This window comes from Canis lupus, chromosome 11, assembly GCF_048164855.1.
Source record: "Canis lupus baileyi chromosome 11, mCanLup2.hap1, whole genome shotgun sequence".
Lineage (NCBI taxonomy): Eukaryota > Metazoa > Chordata > Mammalia > Carnivora > Canidae > Canis > Canis lupus.
The window spans coordinates 37,618,400-37,637,162 of NC_132848.1; the positions used below are offsets into that span (position 1 = coordinate 37,618,400).

General features: G+C 53.2%; 1 protein-coding gene and 1 long non-coding RNA gene across 3 annotated transcripts in view; one reads left to right on the forward strand and one right to left on the reverse strand.

The window, feature by feature from the left end:
• Window positions 1–18,763, forward strand: part of EDAR (ectodysplasin A receptor) — a 94,636-nt gene that overhangs the window by 57,278 nt on the left and 18,595 nt on the right. Inside the window, exons 2-8 of one of the 2 annotated variants that reach the window (XM_072844317.1) lie at window positions 2,015–2,083; window positions 2,805–2,927; window positions 3,660–3,841; window positions 9,789–9,874; window positions 16,369–16,455; window positions 18,190–18,315; window positions 18,412–18,486. In XM_072844317.1, coding sequence (XP_072700418.1) covers window positions 2,033–2,083; window positions 2,805–2,927; window positions 3,660–3,841; window positions 9,789–9,874; window positions 16,369–16,455; window positions 18,190–18,315; window positions 18,412–18,486 — 730 coding nt within the window. In that variant the 5' untranslated portion in view covers window positions 2,015–2,032. Of the gene's footprint in view, window positions 1–2,014; window positions 2,084–2,804; window positions 2,928–3,659; window positions 3,842–9,788; window positions 9,875–16,368; window positions 16,456–18,189; window positions 18,487–18,763 lie in introns of both variants that reach the window. The other variant, XM_072844316.1, reaches the window with a different exon arrangement.
• Window positions 9,447–18,754, reverse strand: LOC140643009 (uncharacterized). The gene is made up of 5 exons (XR_012039392.1): window positions 18,553–18,754; window positions 17,328–17,509; window positions 16,057–16,187; window positions 12,424–12,498; window positions 9,447–11,116 (listed from the first exon to the last, which is right to left on the reverse strand). It is a non-coding gene; the product is annotated as an uncharacterized lncRNA (long non-coding RNA).

The window sequence follows — 18,763 nt, forward strand, 5'->3', positions numbered from 1 at the left end:
GCCCCGGCTGCAGACTCCTCTCTGCGACCCACCCACCGTCCTGAAGCAGGGGCCAGGCTGTGCGCGGACAGGGAGCTGATTCCTTCGCGCCTTACCCTCCCCGCCTGGCAGGGCTGCAGGCTGGGCCTCCCTCTGCTCCCGTCCTGCCTGCCCCGGCTTGCTCCCTTGCTAGAAGGAAAACACCCAGAAGTTCACCACTGGGGTGGCTGGGTGCTTTAATCTTGCCTCAGCCCTTTTCGTGTGTTTCCAACGTCAATGTGGCCCTGAATTGCAAGGCAGCCAGCATGCTAGAAGGTGAGAAAAAGCAGCTTTTGTATCTCCCCAGGAGTTTCTGGAAAACTAACTCTGCCCCAGAGGCCCCCTGATGTTACTTGCAGGTGGGAACCTCTCCAAGGTAAGCAGAAGAAGGATCCTGGAAAGATCCAGGCCCCCGGGGCCCTGCCCCATCCTCATCCTCGTCTTCCCCACCCCCACCCCCACCATCTCCAGCAGGGCCTCTGTGTCTGGAATCCCCTCGGGACATCCTTCTGGCCTGTTCTCAGAGCAATCAGATACTTCCTCCTGAAGAGAAAGATCTTTACTGCCTTTCTTCCTGTTCTCAAGTTCACATGTACACCTGTGCATCGTTCTGACGCTGACAACCGTGTGGGAGAGGAGCCTTCCCCATCACCCCCTCAGTCCGTAGTCACCCCGACCCTATGTCAACCCTGCCAAACAGATCTGTCGAAAATTTAGTGGATATCGCTGCAAGCCTACTTCTGTGTGTACAGAAGCCTCTACAACTACAAACCCAGAGCTGTTCCCTGTTGTTTCTCCTCTGCCCATCCCTATGCCCCTCTCTCAAGTAAACAAAAAATACAATAAAATACTTTTTAAAAAAAAAAAAAAAGATATTGCATTGAAGAGACTAAGTTCAAGGCTTTTCTCCAGAAACAAGAATGGATTTCCCACTTATCAGGTCTCCTGCTCTGAGCAATACCACATAGTGTGATACTTTGTGTGTGGTATCAGGAACTATGGGTTTCTGTGGGCAGAGAAGGCTCACCCAAATCAAGAGGGTTCAGAGGGCAAATGTTCTTGGGGGGCTTCCCAAGGCCCAGTTTGACTCCTGTCTGAGCTAGTGGTTTATTCTGGAAAGTTCCGCACACAAGCAAGCCATGAGAAGAGAGTGTACTGTTTTGTCTGGAATCCACCTCAGTGTCAAAGCAAGACAGCAGTGACCCCGCAGCACCCATGAAGGGATGTAGGCGCTCTCATGGTCATGTCACTTGTCTCCGTGTAGCTAGGCTCCCAGGTAAACCTGCTTTGGTTAGAAACACAGGCCTCCCATCCTGATGATGGAAAAGTAAAACTCAATACCTCCTCCTTCAAAGCAGTGCATTGACCTAGCAGCTGGGGAAACTCTGAGTGCCTGGGCTACCCTATGTGGCCCTGGACGAGTCACTACACCCTCCAGGCTCCAGTTGTCTTGGCTATAAAATGAAGTGGTTGGACTGGTGCACACTCTTAACCACCTTGACAACAACCTGTTCTCAACAGAGAGAGGAAGAAGCTGACAGTGGGGCTGGGACAGTGGGCAGTGGAGTGGGAAGGAGCTGGGCAGACTCTGAGTCCTGGCACTACCTCCAGGGGTGCGCCAGAGCCAGAGGATTGGGACTTTACGCTCCGTGTACAGCCAGGCTTCTTCAGCCTCTGTGAGCGGGTGAACATTTGGTCTTTGCCCTGCCTTCGATAGTCAGCCCTCCATGCACTCTGGTCCTTTCTCCCTGGGATGGGTGTGACATTGGCAAGGCCACAGGTGGAGTCAGCCTACGAGGCCTGGTCCTCAGTTTAAAATCCATCTTTTCTTTTAGAGTGTATTTACTTCCCGACCTCACTTTTAGGGGGGCCCCTCGCATCCCCCGGGGACATAGTGGAGGCTCCGGACTGAGGGTGGGGGCTGGGCCATGGCCAGTCAGTCCTGGGGCAGCTCAGACCCTGCTGGCACTGGGGTGCTATGATGTGTGTCTTTCAGGCAGAGCCGCAGGAGCAGATGGCTCACACAGGAGACCGCAAGCGGATGCCCTGGCTCCCCGTCCTAGTGGTAAGTGCACCCTAACCCTGTGAGTACCTGCAGTGGCCCTGGAGGAGGTTCCAGTGAGAGCTCCTCTGCCTTCCATGCTACTGTAGGCCAGCTCCTGGGCCTCTCCCATGTCCGTCTGCACAGCTGTCCCTTGGGATTGATGCCGCTAGCAGCCCCTTCACTGGGCTCTTCTGAGGGCAAGAAGCACCAAGCAGCACCCGATTCAGATTAGACTTCTTGGCAGCCCCATTTCTAGGGTTCTACAGATGGAAAGGTTCTTAACTAGTTCTTTGTGTTGCAATATGCACAACCCAGCGCCCGTTGGTGAGCACCATGCCTGTGGGTCCTGCAGCTGAGGACGATCCAGGCCCTCATCATCAGGCTTCCTATGGAGAAGAGGCGGCATGTGACTGCAATCCTCTGGTCTAGAGGCTCCCGGAAGAGGGCCACCTCCTCCGCGACTCTGGAGAGGGTGGAAGCGAGATTGCGTGGGTGAACAGACGACGGGATGGCGTTTTGATGGAGCGGGGAGGGGGACCAGCAGTGAGGCCAGCTGGCAGGACGTGAGGTGGCCTGCCCGGTTTATCAGCTGCAGTTACGGAGACCTGGCACCACACGAGCACCACGTAACCAGCAGGCCCGCCCTTGAGGCTCCTCCCCCCCAGCACCTGCTCAGGGTCCTTGGAGCACACGTGTCTCCAGGGAGGGATGGAGCCCAAAAGGACGTCCTTTCTCGTGGCAGGTGTCGCTGCTGTGCTCAGCCAGGGCAGAGTACTCCAACTGCGGTGAGAATGAGTACTACAACCAGACCACTGGGCTGTGCCACGAGTGTCCGCAGTGTGGCCCGGGGGAGGAGCCCTACCTGGTAAGGCCCCTACCAGCCGCCCTAGGTGTGGGGAGCTCTTCTCCATCACCTGGGTGGTGTCACCGTCATGTGTGTTGCTCTCCGTGCGGTCCCCAAGCTAAATCTTGGTCTGCGGTCCCCAGACTCCGTGGCTAAAGGATTTAGGCAGCGGTGAGCGCAGGAACAGCTTTCTCAGGAGACGTTCCCATTTATCCAGAGGGCGATTCTTTTCCCGCTCTACTTTGATCAGGCGGGTTTCAGGTCCTCTGAGTCGGGGTATGACTGAGGTCCTGCAGTGACGGCATCGTGATTCCCGAGCACGGCGCCTCCCTGTCCTGCGGGAACGGCTCCTGTGCTGCTGTTACGCACTCTGAGCAACACCCACAGCACCAGCATTCAGGGTTCTCGTAGAGATCCGAGAGGGACAGAAGCCATGGGCTGTGTCACTGGCAGGTCGTCCCCTGAGCTGGCTGAATGTATCCAGGGACTCTCAGGAGAGGAGCAGCGTCTGAATCCTAAGAGCACTGGGGAAAGGAGCTCAGAGTTGGAGACACAGGGGAGTTGCAGTTAGCACAGGTCAAGAGCCAAAAGCCAGCAAAGAGAAACTTCTGGAAACAGCCAGTGTGCCCAGCGCATATGATACACACAGCACACCGGGTGTGCCAGTGCCCACAGGACCACAGGGCTAGTCAGGGCAGGTGCAGCTGCAGCTGGATCCCTCACCTGGATCCCTCTGTCCTGTTCCTTGGCCAGTCCTGCGGCTATGGCACCAAAGATGAGGACTACGGCTGTGTCCCCTGCCCGGCAGAGAAGTTCTCCAAAGGAGGCTACCAGATATGCAGGCGCCACAAGGACTGCGAGGGCTTCTTCCGGGCCACCGTGCTGACACCGGGGGACATGGAGAATGATGCCGAGTGCGGGCCGTGTCTCCCTGGGTAAGCATGGCCATTGCCAGGCCTCGCCCCGTTTTTGCAGAAAGCCCCCCCCACCCCCACCCCCCCCCCCGACAGTCTCAGTGGGAGGCCTCAGGGAACTTGAGCACCTCAAGCTGCAGTGTAGCCATCACTGCTGCATTTGGTTTCCTCCTTCCTTCTACTAGGGGCAGCTCTGCAGGGAGGGGGACACGTGTCTGGATTCAGGAAGGATGGCGTCTAGGATGGCGGGGCCTGCCACCTAGAGGATGGGCAGCCCACCCAGGCTCAGCTTCCAACTCTCTTAAGTGGATGTTAGTCGTAATAATCATAATAATATCTTCTGACAACCCAAATCAAACAAATCTGTTGAATACTTAGAATAAGATAACACATGTGGAATGCTTTGAAGAAAAGAAAACTAATATACTGTGTAATACACTGTATAAATCTAGTGGTCTTGGTATTCTGGAAAAATCTGAGGGTAAAAGCTATTAATTGGAACATGTGAATCATGTGGTGCCTATAATTCCACCACAGTTATGTTATATATCAAAAGTGTTCCCAAAAATGCAGTGAAAATGAGTTAGCCTGAAAGAAAGATCAAATCTTCCCTCTGACAAGTAGGACACACTAGTGAGTCCTGCCTGGGAGTGGAAGTGCAGCCCAGACACCCTGGACCTACCAGGCCACAGCTGTTGCTGCTGCCTCCCTCTAGTGGCCACACAGCGCAGTGCTTGCAAGGGCTACAGAGAAAAAAAGCAGGGACGGAGGCTAGGTTGAGGTAGAGGTGATATAAGTGGTGGAGGTGGTGATGGTGGTAGTAATGATGGAGGTGGTGATGGTGGAGACAATGGTGGTAATGGGGTGGCGGTGGTGATAATGCAGGTGGTCGTGATGATGATAATGGTGGTGATGATGGAGACAATGATGGATACAGTGGTGGTGATGACAATGGTGATGGTGACGATGGAGGTGCTGAAAATGGTGCTGGTGATAGAGGCGGCGGTGGTGATGATAATGGTGATGGTGATGATGGATGTGCTGATAATAGAGGTGGTAGTGGTCATGATGAAGGTGGTGATGGCAATGAGGGAAGTAATGATGATGGAAGCAGTGGTGGTGACGGCAATGGTGATAATAGAGGCTGTTGGTGGTCTTAGTAATAATGACATTTTTTTAAAAAATGATTTTATTTATTTAGTCATGAGAGACACAGAGAGAGAGAGAAAGAGGCAGAGACAGACAGAGAGAGAAGCAGGCTCCGGGCAGGGAGTCTGATGCGGGAATCGATCCCAGGACCCTAGGATCATGTCCTGGGCCAAAGGCAGGTGCTAAACTGCTGAGCCACCCAGGGATCCCCAGTTGTAGTGACATTTTGAATAACACTCTATACTTTGCAACCTGTTTGTGCACATTATCTTTCTGGATCACTGTACTGAGTTAAGACAAGAAAGGAAGTAAGAAGGGTATATCCAAACAAGAACATGAGGCATTATTCTGTAAGAAGAAAGAAGTGCAAAGAAGGCAGAAAGACCCACCAGCCTAAGAATACAAGACCAGTACTCTAACCCCAGAGCTATGGAGGCTTCTCCTTCAATCTTAGAATAGGTTGGAAGTGAATAACTCTTTAAAATGAGGAGATCTTACAAACGTGCAGAAATTAACCTTAGGTTAGTTTGTTACAGAGAAGCACTGATTCCCATGACTTCCACTGCCATCTTGCTGCTGGTGACCATCCCCCACCCCAGGGTCTCCAGTTTTCTGTCTTCAGTTCAGACCCACCTCCAGAACTACAGACCTACATTTCCAAATATCTGCTTGACAACCCCATGTCAGTGTCCCTGACATGTAAATCAAATGTATTGGTCAAATGAATGAAGAAAGCAGGGAAACTTTATTGCAGGACCTTATTTTTCAATATGCAAACAGCAGGTAGCTATAGCTAGGAAAGGTATTAGATTGTTTTCTTAAAGGAAATAATAAAAAGTAAAAGTTCTGTAGCTGACAGTCTTTAACTTAGTTAGGTTATTGTGTTGTGGGGGCTCCACCAAAAGGAACATGTTAGAAGAAGCAGAATCAATAATTCCCACCCAATGGTACAGTCATTCATTGAGGGAAGAAAGACATGGTTCTTCTTTGCTGTGAGGGAGTGGGACGAGAAAATCAGTGACCACAGCATAGTGTTGTGGGTGCACAGGGTGTTTTAGAAGTCCAGGAAGGACCCCTCCCTTCATGGTTAAGGAGGTGGGTCAGGAGAGGTCTCAGAAGACTTCCCAGGGTGATGTTGGGATGGTGGGAGTTAGTCAGGCTAAGAATTAGGACAGAGCTCCCCAAGATGTTCAGGACAAAGCTTAAAGAGGCAAGCAACCTGATGAGATATGGAACTGAGGATCCTTCTGCCTGCACAGAAGGCGCCCCTGTGGGGGTGTGAAGAAACCAGCGAGGGGGGCAGGAGCCAGAGGGAGAATAGCTCTGGAAAATGAAGCTGAAGACACAGATCTTTAGGTTGACGCTGAAGTGGGCCACCGTGCAGACTTCCAAGATGGTATAGGACACTGTTGGGTTGTACCTTAGAGGTAAGGAAAATGTACTGTGCAGGGAAAACATGGGAGCCCAGGGGCATCGTGAAAACTGGGGCAAGGTGAAAGCCTTGGAAGTTGGAGGGGGAGGAAAACTTTGAGAATTCATTGGAAGATGGAGAGCATTGACTGAAGTTTGCAGACCAAGGGCATGGGGGGTGTGGGGAAGGAGATTTTGAAGAGGAATCTCAGACGTCTGCCTTGTGTGGACATTGAAACCGTTTGCTAGGAGGTGGGATACAGGAGGAGTAGGGATTTTGGAGAGAAAGTGGAGAGAAGATGGAGGAGGTATGTGTACTTCTGAGGTGATTATAACACCCAGACCAAGGTATTTGACACCTTGTTTATAGATGGATAAACAGGTATGAAGCTTAGATCAGATCTGGAAGTCATCTCTGCATTAATGATGTGGGAGCTGCTGGTCCACAGAGGCTCCTCTGGTGAAGCAGCTTCATAGAGGAGTAGAAGGGTAGGTGCAGAGTGAGGCCTCGCCCACAGCATTGCTGGCTCTGTCCCAGCCATGCAGCCGTGGCTCAGACCATGCAGGCATCCCACCATGGTCTGTGAGATTCAGCCGTAATATTATTCAAGATGATCTAAAAGGGGCAGTGATTATGCACTTTGAGCAGCCTGTTGCATTTTTACCTAGATCCACAGAGTTTTTAGCCAGAAAGCCCAAGCCCTGGGACCAGTATCATAAATAACCGTGTCCTGGAGACAAGTGCCAGGGCTGTCCTGGGGCAGTGAAGGCAATTTCCTTGGCCCTCAGACATTTCCCAAAAAGGGGATTGCCAGTGGAATGGCTGTATGTACCCTGCCTCTAAAAGGCTTCAAAAGGCAAGGATAACGGGTCTGTAGAATTATTGGGGATGGTGGCATCTGTAGTCTTAAAAGGGTCTGCCCAGCTCTGAAGGCCTAACTCCCTCCCTACTCCATGAGAATAGCTGCCTGCTTCTTCTACACCTTGTCACCAGCACCCAGGACCCTTGCTGAGGGGATGAAGGCCACTGTGCAGGAAACACATCTTGACTTGCATCTCAGTGCGTCCTCATGTTGCTCCATGGATGTGAAGATATAGTTGGTTTCCAGTTGGGCCCTGTGGTGTGATATGACCCCTCAAATAAGTGACCCCCAACCCCGGGGCACTGCAATGGGTGGTACCTACTTTATCTCTGGTCGCCCCCCCCCCCCACCACACACACACACAACCCTCCTCCTCAGGGCTCTGTGGAGCTTGGTGCTTGTCAGAGGAGGACCCCAGGGCCATCCATGTCCTGTCACCCACCTGAGGTCTAGGGAACAAATAAAGCTCTCATCTGTGTCACAGAGGAGGATGACAGGGAGTTTGGGTAAGCTGGTGCCATTGGTTCACTGAAAGGCTGTTTCCCTTTCTGAGTCCATGTGGCTGCCAGGCCACTGTGCAGGCCATCTCAGATTTGTCTTCCAATTTTAGTATATGTGCTGCTGAAGCGAGCACTTAGATTTGTCTTCCGAATGCCACAGGTTGCATTGGCCCAGGCCCCCTTGTGGTTTGGCAGGCACGCTCTTCTTATTCTTTGCCCTCTGTTGCGCATCCGTATGTGCAATGCTGGCCTAAAACCATTCGCCCTCAGGACTCAGCGCAGGTCCTAGGAATACAGATGTGAATGAGGCTCCTCCCCCTGAGGGGCTCCCAAGACAGTCTGGACTGGAGACAGTCTGGGCCCAGCAGAAGAATGTGTTTGAGGAGGTAGTGAGGAGGAACTCTGAGCCCCAAGTGCCAGCACTGGGTCTGCAGAGTAGAAATCTGAGGGTTGACCTGGAGCCTGTCACCCTCACAAGGCCACACGTGAACACAAGCCACCTCCTGGGAACAGATGCACCGTAGGCCCTGCTGTCACTTCCTGTGTCCCAGGCACAGATGGTTCCACAAGGGTGGCAGCGTATGTATTTGAGAGAAGCTTTTTCCAGAAGGCTTAACTGGAAAACTGGCTGTTGTGGCTTCTCTGAGGGGTGTTTTGAGATGGTTAATTAATGTTTAGGAGATACACAGGGATCTTAGGATAAAAGGCCCTGAGGAAGGGGCAAGCAATTATGATCATAATGTTATTGGTAATGGTCCAGCTTACGGCAGCTGGAGTCCAAAGACACCCCCCACCCGGCAAGCACTCCTGCCATGCTGCCTATCAGTGGGGGCCTGAGTGTGCACGGCTAATAAAAAGGAGATTAAAAACCAACCATGTAAAAATCCAGTAGTGGAGAGGGATTTTTCATCTTTTGAATTGTAATGAAGGAAAACTTTGGCACCAGCTCACCTTACTTAATCGACCTCTCACGCTGTGATAAATGGCTCCATGATCACCACCAAATGTGTGTTTATGGAAAGCAGGCACACGCCAAGAGAAGTGCCAGAGCCTGCAGGTGGAAAGGAGCCTGAGCCGTGAGAGCTGGGGGCAAGGACTGCTGGGTGGATGGGGTAGCAGGTCCTGCCCAGAGCTCTGCCCCAGGGGGTGGCAAGTCCTACCCACAGCTCTGCCCCAGGGGGTGGAGCTCTGCGGAGGTGGGGGTGAGGGGTTCTGAGCATTAGCATGGCCACCAGAGCTGGCACATTGACACTGGGAAGCTCGAAAGACGTGCATCATTGAAGGTCTTCAGTCTTACTGTGAGTGATTTGTCCCTTTCCTGCAGAATGTGCAACCCCAGCACAAGTACTTGCCCTCCGGCCGTGTCCAGGTCAGGTGCTTACTGAGGGGGGAGCAAAGGAATTTCAGTCATGCCCTGGTTGTATGTCAGGCCACCGCTAAGGCCTTCTGCATTGACCTCTCCAGGTGCTGCTGTCCTGTCCGCTGTGGCCAGCTCTGCTCTATCTCACCAGGTGTGCAGGAGGTCTAGGAGGTTCCTGTGTCCTAGGGGCTCATGGACACATCTGCCAGTGAAGTCACCAGGCTAGAGGCTCTGAGGCAGGCACTCACTGGGTTGGGGGTGGGGGCACTCCTCCTCCAGGGTTTCTGGCTCACCAGCTGGGACACCCTGAGAGCTAATCAGGTTCTATACGTGGTAGGTACACAGATATGCCAGGGACTGATGTGGGTGAAATGATGATTGCTCACACACACTGCGCAAATCCATCAGTGAAGGAACCAAACAGGAGAGTGGATGGAAAGGCACAAAGTAGCTCAGTATTGGAAAAAGAATGTTCCATTTTAAGACAGGCTGAAAACCCCCAAGGAAACTGTCGTCAGAATGGGCTGCTGGCTCTGAGGGCTCCTGATTCCCATGGCATCTGTCTCATTCCTGACTTTGGTTATGCCTGAAGCATGCCTCGATCATGGGCATGCTAAGTGGTCAGTACTTGCTTGTGCGGACGCCTGGCTCACGGTCTGCTTTATCTTGTCTCTCCCTCCCTGTAGTTACTACATGTTGGAAAACAGACCCAGGAACATCTACGGCATGGTCTGCTACTCCTGCCTCCTGGCACCCCCCAACACCAAGGAATGTGAGTGCTCTTGTCCTTCTGTCATTACATTGGTACCTCTCATTACACGGTGCTGTAGAAGGAAGCCAGTCCCAGCACCTAGGCAGATGAACTACAGGGGAGGCGAAAGCACAAATGCTCCCGGGGCCTGGCCAGCCTGCAGCAGGTCCACGAAGGGACATTGGCTATAGCTGAGCTGTGAGTCAGAGACAGGTCAGGCACCTGCTGCCTGGTGCAAGTTTTCTCATCTGTGACATGGGGGCACTAAAATCTGAACTCCCCCTTCACTTCCCTTTTGTGCATTATTGGAAAAAAAGCAACGAGATCACAGTTGCCAAGCTATTTTGCCAAGTCCTACAAAGCGCTTACACGAATGCAAGTTCTCATACGTGTGTTTTCAAACCAGGAAAGGCCAAGGGAAAGGTGAGGAGTGGTCCCAGTGAATGAACCAGATTCCACAAAGCCACGTGAGCGGTGAGGCTCACGGGTTCAGAGTCCCACCCTGGGCTCTTTCTTGTTTTCATTCTGTTTGATTGTCACTGCACATACCTGTGAGGAAGGGCCAGGGACTGGCCTCTGCTCCAGAGAATGTAGTATAGGGCCACTTGGATCCAAGGTCTGGAGAGACACCATGGAGGTGGTGGGTGGACAGTTGGCCCCTGGGCTGCAGGAGCCCTTGTTTGCCCTCCCCCAGCCCCACTCCCACTGAGGCAGAAGAGGGGCTGTGTGGGGTCTCTCCATTAGGCCCCTGCCCCACTTGCTCATAGTAATCCTGCCCAGGAGAATAGGATTGCCTTACGAGCAGTGGGAGGTGGGAAAGGAGGGCAGGAACAGCCCTTGGAGGAGGGGAAGGAGGCACCCAGGTCGGTGTGTGGCAGGGCCGCCCAGGGTGGCGGGCACCCTCTCTCTCCTAGATTGCCTCAGTAGATGCGGTGGCAGTCATGAATTTGTGTGTCTTTAAAGCTGAGCTTTGTACTCGGCTGCATGCTCGTTAATTCACACATTAGAGGAGGCCTGAGGTTTCAGAGTCTGAAACTGGCCTTCCGGCAGGCCCTGCAGAAAAGCCAGCTGCGGCCTCCAGCTGGGGAATCCCAGCCCACTCAGTACTGGACAGCTCTGGGATGGAGTCCTCACTGACAACATGTCAGGCACACCCCACCTGCGTGAAAGGCTCCTTGCCTGTGGATCCTGGCAGACCAGCTCACACATGAGGAGTGTCCCCATCCAGGGCACCTCCCTCCTCTCGCCATCCAGCAGGGGGATCTGTCACATGGAGAGAAAAGGCAGAGCCCTTGAGTCCTAGATGCTTCGAGAATGAGTACATCCCACCACACCCTCCAACCCTGAGCTGCTTCACTGGAAACCAGCTCCCAGGAAGCCTCGTAGCACTTTGTAGCAGCCAGCCCTAAAAGAGGCCTGCAAGGACCCTGAAACGGGGTCAGGGCACAAGCCACCCTGACCTCTGTGTGCCTGTATGGGATATGAGGACACACGACCACCTGGGCTTTGTCGGGTGGTATGGTGGACGGAGGCCTGCCTGGGTCAGGGCCTTGAGTATGGACATGAGGCTTATTCTCTCCAGCTCTGGGCTTGCACCTCCCCCTGCACCTGTCCTCAGTCCAGAAATCTGAGCTCAGGCTTCTGCTCTGGAGCAGCACATAGAACCAGAAAAGCTGGTGATGACCACAGCCTCCATGAAGACCCTGGGACTCAAACTTTCGGGGCTGCCCCTGACGGCCTCACCCCAGGAAAGAACTGGATGGTGGGGAGGCCTCCTGGCCTGGCCGCCCCAGCTCACCAGGTGCTGCCCTTCTGGAGCTGGCACTCCGTGGTGCAGAGCTCCTTGGCCTCCAACCTGAGATGTGTCCTCTGATTTAGAAGTGCTCTCCCTGGGCCCTTGGGGCATGAAGTCACTCTGAGTCACAGAGTAGCAGATTGTGCAAACCCACAGTCAGAGGACTTGGGACAGACCCTGGGGAGCACATGGTGCACGTCGAGGTCTGGAGCAGACCAAGGGCGATGGGCAGCTCCCAGAAAGACAGCTGTGAGCAGGGAGCCCCGGGTGCCCTGGTGGGAGCTCCTCGGCTCTCCTGCACCCCCAGGGGTAACCCCTCCACTCTGTGCAGAAACTACTCTTCCATCTTAGAGGAAAGGCAGCTTCTCTACATGGCTTCATGAAGTGTTGGGTGATGGGGCTGCTGGTTACAGTCATCTTGTCTTTGGGCCAGTCATCACCCCTGATGAAATCAGAAGTTAGTGCAAATTACTGCAGAGCCTGGTGCTCAGAGGCTCTAAAATACACTGCAAGCCTCGGAACCTCTGTCTGTGCCTGTTTCCTCTCCTGCACTGCTGAGAAGATGCTATCCTGTCAGGGTGCCAATAGGGCTGACACACCTGTGCCCCAAATACTCTGACCACTGAAGACACAAAGCAGGTATGAATGAGGACTCTGCTCTCAGCGCTGGAGTGCAATAGAAAGGCCCTCAGATGCTCAGGACACCCCCCCCCCTCCGCCAGGTGCTCAAGAGCCTTGAAAGTAGCGCTTCCCCTTCTTCCCTCTGGTGACTCACCCATCAGGAAAGTGTAGAGCTTCCTTCCAGATGCTGCAGTGACCGCAGCCACTTCCACTCCCATCACCGTTCGTCCTGGCAAATCAGCACAGATGGGAGAAAGAGAAGAAGCCCTTCAGTCATTTTTCAGTGAAGTCAAAGAGAAAGATCCACTTGGAGAACCAGCACTGTCCAGTTTTCTTTATTTCCTGCACCGTCCTGAGAACTCACGCGTGAGGGCTGTCCCATGCCAGAATCCATGTTGTGGTGACACAGAGGTGGCCTGGTGTCATAGTGAGGGAGAGATGGTGTGGGTTCTAATTTCGGTTTCATTATGAGTTTCCCATCTTGGGAACGTTATGTAACTTTGTGCCTCAGTTTCCCCATCCTTAAAATGGGGCTGTCTCAAGATGTAGCGAGGGTGGGACGGTGTACCAACTGCATGTGAAGTGTCTGCCACAGTGCAACCCACAGCATTCAGGAAGCAGATGACAGTTCACAGCCCAAGTGGGTGTGCAGGGCCCTACCCCAGGTCTCCCCGGGGCCCATGGGCTGCACCTCACATCCCTACCTCCTGTCCTCCATCAGCTCACCTGAAACCAGGCTGGCAAGAGCCCTCCCTCAGAGCGTTGGAGGGACCAGTGAGGCAGCTCTGGGCCTGGGGCCTCATGCCATCGTCATCATTTTTATTATCCCTCCTCAGTGACCCTGAGCCCTGCATCTGGCCCAGGATGGACTTGCCTTTTGGAAAGTCCTGCTCAAGAAAGCTGTGGCGAGTTTCATTCAGATGCCATCGTGCGACACCCAACAGCGGTGCCACTCATATGAGAAGCTTTGGTACCCCCAAATGCCAGCAGCCAGCTGTTTCTTTCTTTTTTTTTTTTTTAGCCAGCTGTTTCTAACACAGTCTTTCTCAAACTTAAATGCATACACCTGTCACCAGGGTCCTCTTAAAAAAAAGAGATCCTGGTACAACAGGTCAGGGGAGGGGTCCCAGACTGGTTCCAGCAAGCTCCTGGGGAACCTAACTTTGAGCAGCCAGCTTCATGTGGCTCTGCCCATTGTTCCAGAATCCGCCCCTGGGGGGTTCTGGGACGATGCAGCAGCCAGGGGCATCATCACTAACAACTCTGAGAATCAGTAAATAAATCCACCCTGCTTGCCCCACACCGAGAATCCCAGTAGTCTTTAGTACATACGGCATATTTATAAATTCTGTGGATTAACCACCCCAGAAGCCCCCTAAATCCTGTCGTCACATGGAGCCACATGCTTACAGTTCCCAAAACCTCTTGAGGCAGGTGGACGCACAGTGCGCGGCACGCAGCCCCCCACCTCCCGCACCTACTGTGCCCAATCAGTGCTGCTCCAACACACCGGTGAGGTAAGTGGAGCCAGGCCCCACTTACTTTCATTTTAATGTAGACTTTATGTGGAAATCTATGCTGATTTTCTGGGACTAGTCTATCTGGGATGACTATCTTCATCTACCTTCCCTTCTTCCTATCCTAGAGGCCCTAATCTCTGTTCAGAGCTAGGCTCCAGTGGGCACATCGTACAGGGTAAGGTGACCAGTAGTTGACCACCCAACGAGAACACTGAAGGCCATTTTCATCTAATGATCTGTTCCAAGGAGGCCAAATGAACCCGAAACACGTGGCACATGTTGGCGCAGAGGGAAACTGCCCCGACACCAAGTACTTGTGTTTGTGCTGAGTTAAACCTCATCGGACCAGAGCGGAACCTGGAACAGGAAACTTGCCATGCAGGGACCTGGTGGCCATGGCGTGCTGTCCTCAGGGACCTCCCACCATGCAGTCTTCCTGCCCACCCTCCCTCTCACCCTGGCATGTGCTCAGAACAGAGTAGTTTTTAGTGGGCCTGGGGATCATGATGCGCCAGAGCACACCTCGCCCACGTCTGCAGCCCAGGGCCAGTCAGCCGACACGGGCTGGAGCTCAGTTCGGGCAATGTCTATAAAGCAGGGTGGGGGTACAGCCCTGCTTGCCACCTGAGCAAGGATGGGAGCCGCCCGTTGGGTGTGAGGAGACGTGCGTGCTGATGTGCAATGGCCTTTGCACAGTGTTTGCTGACGGTGCCATGTGAGCAGCCCTGCCAGCCAGTGCACAGGCCTCTCACAAAGTCTGTGTGCAGCCAGGCTGTTCTCATTGTTCCTCCCTGGACTGCAGGCCTGGGCACATTTCTGCCCCCAACCCCAGCCCCTGTCACCCGCCCTGGCCGGCAAGCCCCAGCAGAAAGGGACAAGAAGAGACAAAGATGACAAGTCCACAAGCAGAGCCCACAGGTATTTTTTTTTCCTGAGGAACAGCTTAAGCTCCCTTGAGCCCCTTCCCAAACAGATAGACTAGCTTTGTTATCAGCGTCCTGTTTGCTTTTAAAGAGGAAATCAGGTTCTGCTCGAAGCTATGCCCCATGTCACTTTTCTCACTTGATGCTGTTGAAGCCTCCCTCCCCTCGCTGGAGGGGAGCCGCACACGGCAGAGCCTCTGGCCCTGGGGTGACCACATGCAGGCCTCGCTGGGTGCACCCTCCTACCAGCACCTCCCAGAAGGCCTCCCTGAGACCCGTGGACCCTCCCTGTGAGCCAGTCCTCAGCCTGTGCCCATTCCCTCCCAAGCCTCCCTCTGTTTTATTTGCAGAGATTTCTATTTGTCACCGGATCCTTATCCGATGTAAGGATCGGATGTTTCTGGCCATGCTCCCCGGGGACTGTGTCTACTTGCTGGACACAGATGTGTGGCTAAGTCAGCAGCCTGCCAGTGGTCCCCACGTCCTGGGTTGCCCCACACTGTGTGCACAGGCAGCTTTAGAAATACCAGTCATATGGTGTGGTTTCTCCAGAGCATCTTCTCTCAGAGAAAACATCCATGTTACGCAGGGTCCTCAGGGGAGCCCCGAGGCCGGCTGGCCAGGGTCCCTGCCTCAGCCCCACTCCCTCCTTGCTAGGCTGGCTGGGGACCACATGCATGACTTGTAGGGAGGCCAGCTCACCCGCCCTGACTCAGGAGTGTGCAAGCTGTCTTCACGAATTACTCCAGGATGGCCACCGACAAAAGCGAGACAGAAGGAAGTATATTTGAAATACAATCATTTTTATCAATGGCGAAACTCAAGTCCAGCCTAAAGGAAGGTGGACCGTCAGGACGTCGTGTTTTCTGAGGCAGAACATGTTTGCTTTATTTTAACCAAATAATGTCTTACTGGCTTGATTGGTCACAGAACCAGCTTCAGTTTAATCTCTGCTAAAGTGATGGTTTTTAAATAGAGAAGGCAAGATTTATGAGTCACAGTTTCAAGGGACAGCAAAGTTCATCTCTGCTCTTTATAAACTGTTAAGTCACAAGTATTTTTTAAAAAATGAATCACAGGAAAATCCTAAAGGGAAACATACCAAATTGTCAACCTCAGGTAGTGAGGCTGTCAGGGATTCTTTTACTGCTTTCTTGTGTTCTCATTTTTTTCTGATTTTCAAAATGGCATGAATTACTTTAATAACTAGAAAAAGTATCAAAAAACATTCCACTTTATGTCATTGAAATGTCTCAAGTACTATTTCCCCCTAATAATACTGTATGTATATATATATACATATATATATATATATATACATATATATATATATACTTTTCTCACCTTTAGAGATGGCATATATTTGACCTCTGTCCATAGAAATATTGAAAAATTGAGTCGGTGAAGCAGCACTGTTGAGTCCTAGCGGATTTACTCCTGGGTCTTCTTCAATAACCTTGTTAGGTCAGAGTGCTCTGAGGGATTATGAAACACTCTGAGGAATGAAAACGTCCCCCTCTCCCGCCGCCCTCTACCCCGCAGAACCCACATAATCTAGAATTCTGTCCCCTGGAAAGCAGCTGCACCATGCATCCTCGAAGGCGGGGCTGGTCCAGGTCATCTGGGGAGCATGCAGTGACCGGGTTCCCCTTGCAGGTGCAGGAGCCAGCTCCGGAGCGTCTGCCAACTTCCCCAGCACCTCTGGCAGCAGCACCCTCTCTCCTTTCCAGCACGCCCACAAAGGTAAGGATTGTGCTCCCGCAGCTGCAAGTAGGGGCTGGGGTGGAAGGGGCGGGGAGGCCGGAAGCAGCGGTGAGGAATGGCGCTGGGGCTCCTGGTGCCCCCAGCAACAGGAGGTCATGACCTCTGCAAGGAGTGGAAACATCTTTCCATGGTGCCCTGAGCCCCTTAGAACACTCCAGCAAGAAAGGCACATCCCTGGGGCATGGAGTGGTGCTCAGGGCACAGGTGGTGGGCAAAGAATGGGCTTCCGGCCGTGGCTGGGTCTGAGGACAGGCTGGCTTTCAGATCAACCTGTGGAGCCCCATATGTTTGTTTGTTTGTTTGTTTAAGATTTATTTACTCATTCATGAGAGACACAGACTGAGAGAGAGGCAGAAACACAGGCAGAAGGAAAAGCAGGCTCCCCCCAGGGATCCCGAGTTCACAACCTGAGCCAAAGGCAGACTCCCAACGGCTGAGCCATCCAGGCATCCCACCCCACACTTTAATGTTCGTTTCCAAGAACTACATTTTGCTAATTCTTTAGGGATGGAAAGGCTTGGAGGATGGCAGAGGCCCCCAGGGCCCTGATTTCTCTGAGATCAAGGCCCCACGCGGACCTCTCCTGCCACTTGGCAGGTTCACTACTACCCATTATTGGAGCACATTTAGGGCCCGGGTCTCAGTGAGGCTCAGGGCACTCCAAAGTCCCACAGTGCGCTCAGCAGACAAGCCTCAGCATCGCCCCCCAAACCTGACCCTCCTGCACATTCATGGAGCATCAAAGCAGGAACACTTTGCTAGGATACATGAGTCTCATTTCCGGCAGGCCCAAGTCAGGGGTGGGAAATAGCACACGACAGAGAATATTAGAGCGTTTATATCATCCATACCTGGCATCCAGATGACAGGACTCCCCACGTGACAGCCTGGCTGGTTTTCTTGCAGACACACTTGACCCGGGAGGGTGGGTGTGGAAACTGGCAGCCCTGGGGAAACGAGCTCTGGTACCTCTTTCCAAAACGGCCACTGCCTCCATCAGAGGGTCCCCAGTGCTTCACACCTTGTCCCTTTCCTGTGGGAACAGTGGGAAACCTGGATCCTGCCTCATGGGGACCAGAATCCTGCGTGTTATTTCAGAGAATTAGAACAAGTGTCAGGGCATTGTATGTGTCAGTGGCAAGAAACCAGCGAGAACCCCCTGGGGCAAGGGACCACGTAGTGAGGGTGACAGAGCAGAGGAAGGGCTGTGGCAGCCCCTGCGCGACCCTTGCCCTGGGAGTCTGATTATTACTTAGGTTGAAATTGAATGAGACACAGGGTAGCACCAAACCAAGAACAGAATCTCTGGCCCTTGGGGGTGACTCCTGCTTGGATAGAACTGTCTTCAGGGCACCTGCTCGTGGACACTTCTCCACATCCCACCTCACTCAGGGTTCCCAAATTAGTAGAACCAAGAGCTAGTACCTCAGGAACAGCTGAGGGAACCCAAACCATGGTGTTCCAGATAAGTCTAGATCATCCTCAGATACATGAGTCTCATGTCAGGGGGGCTCCCAGTCCTGACATGAGGGCCAAGACAGACCTGTAGGGTTTGGCTCTGAGGCTAAGCAAAAGTTTTGGATTCTGAGGGTCCCCTAGAAATGTCCCCTGCTCCAGACATCAAGTCTTCTTGGAGGGTAGACCCTGCCAGCCTAAGGGGCTCCTATAGGGAGTCTTGAGCCCCATGTTGCCCTCTCTCCCTGCCTCCAGCAGAGCTCTCAGGCCAAGGGCACCTGGCCACAGCCCTGATCATTGCCATGTCCACCATCTTCATCATGGCCATAGCCATTGTCCTCATCATCATGTTCTACATCATGAAGACGAAGCCTTCCGCCCCAGGTGACTGCTCCCCAATGCCCTTGCTCCCTCCCCACAGACCCTTGCTCCCTGATAGCTCTGTCAGCTTACCTAGTCTCCTTCCCTTTCTCCAACCAGCCTGCTGTACCAGCCACCCAGTGAAGAGCGTGGAAGCCCAAGTGAGCAAGGAAGAAGAGAAGAAAGAGCCCCAAGGTCTGCAAACAGGTCCCCACAGCACAGGTGTACACCTACAGGGCAGAGGTTGTCTGCCCCACTCACCAGTCCCCGGGCAGCCTGGCCTCCCAACTCCTGGTGCTCTCGTGCCACTTGGAACAGGGCTGCAGGAAGAGGTGTCGGTGCCCCCACATTGTGCCTGTGAGGGTGGTGTGGCTTAGTCACCAGGCAAGGCCTGCCAAAGAGGAAGTGAGCAGGGAAGGATGAGCTCAGAGCCAGGGGCTGACTCTGGCTTCCTCCCCCCGCCTCCAATTTA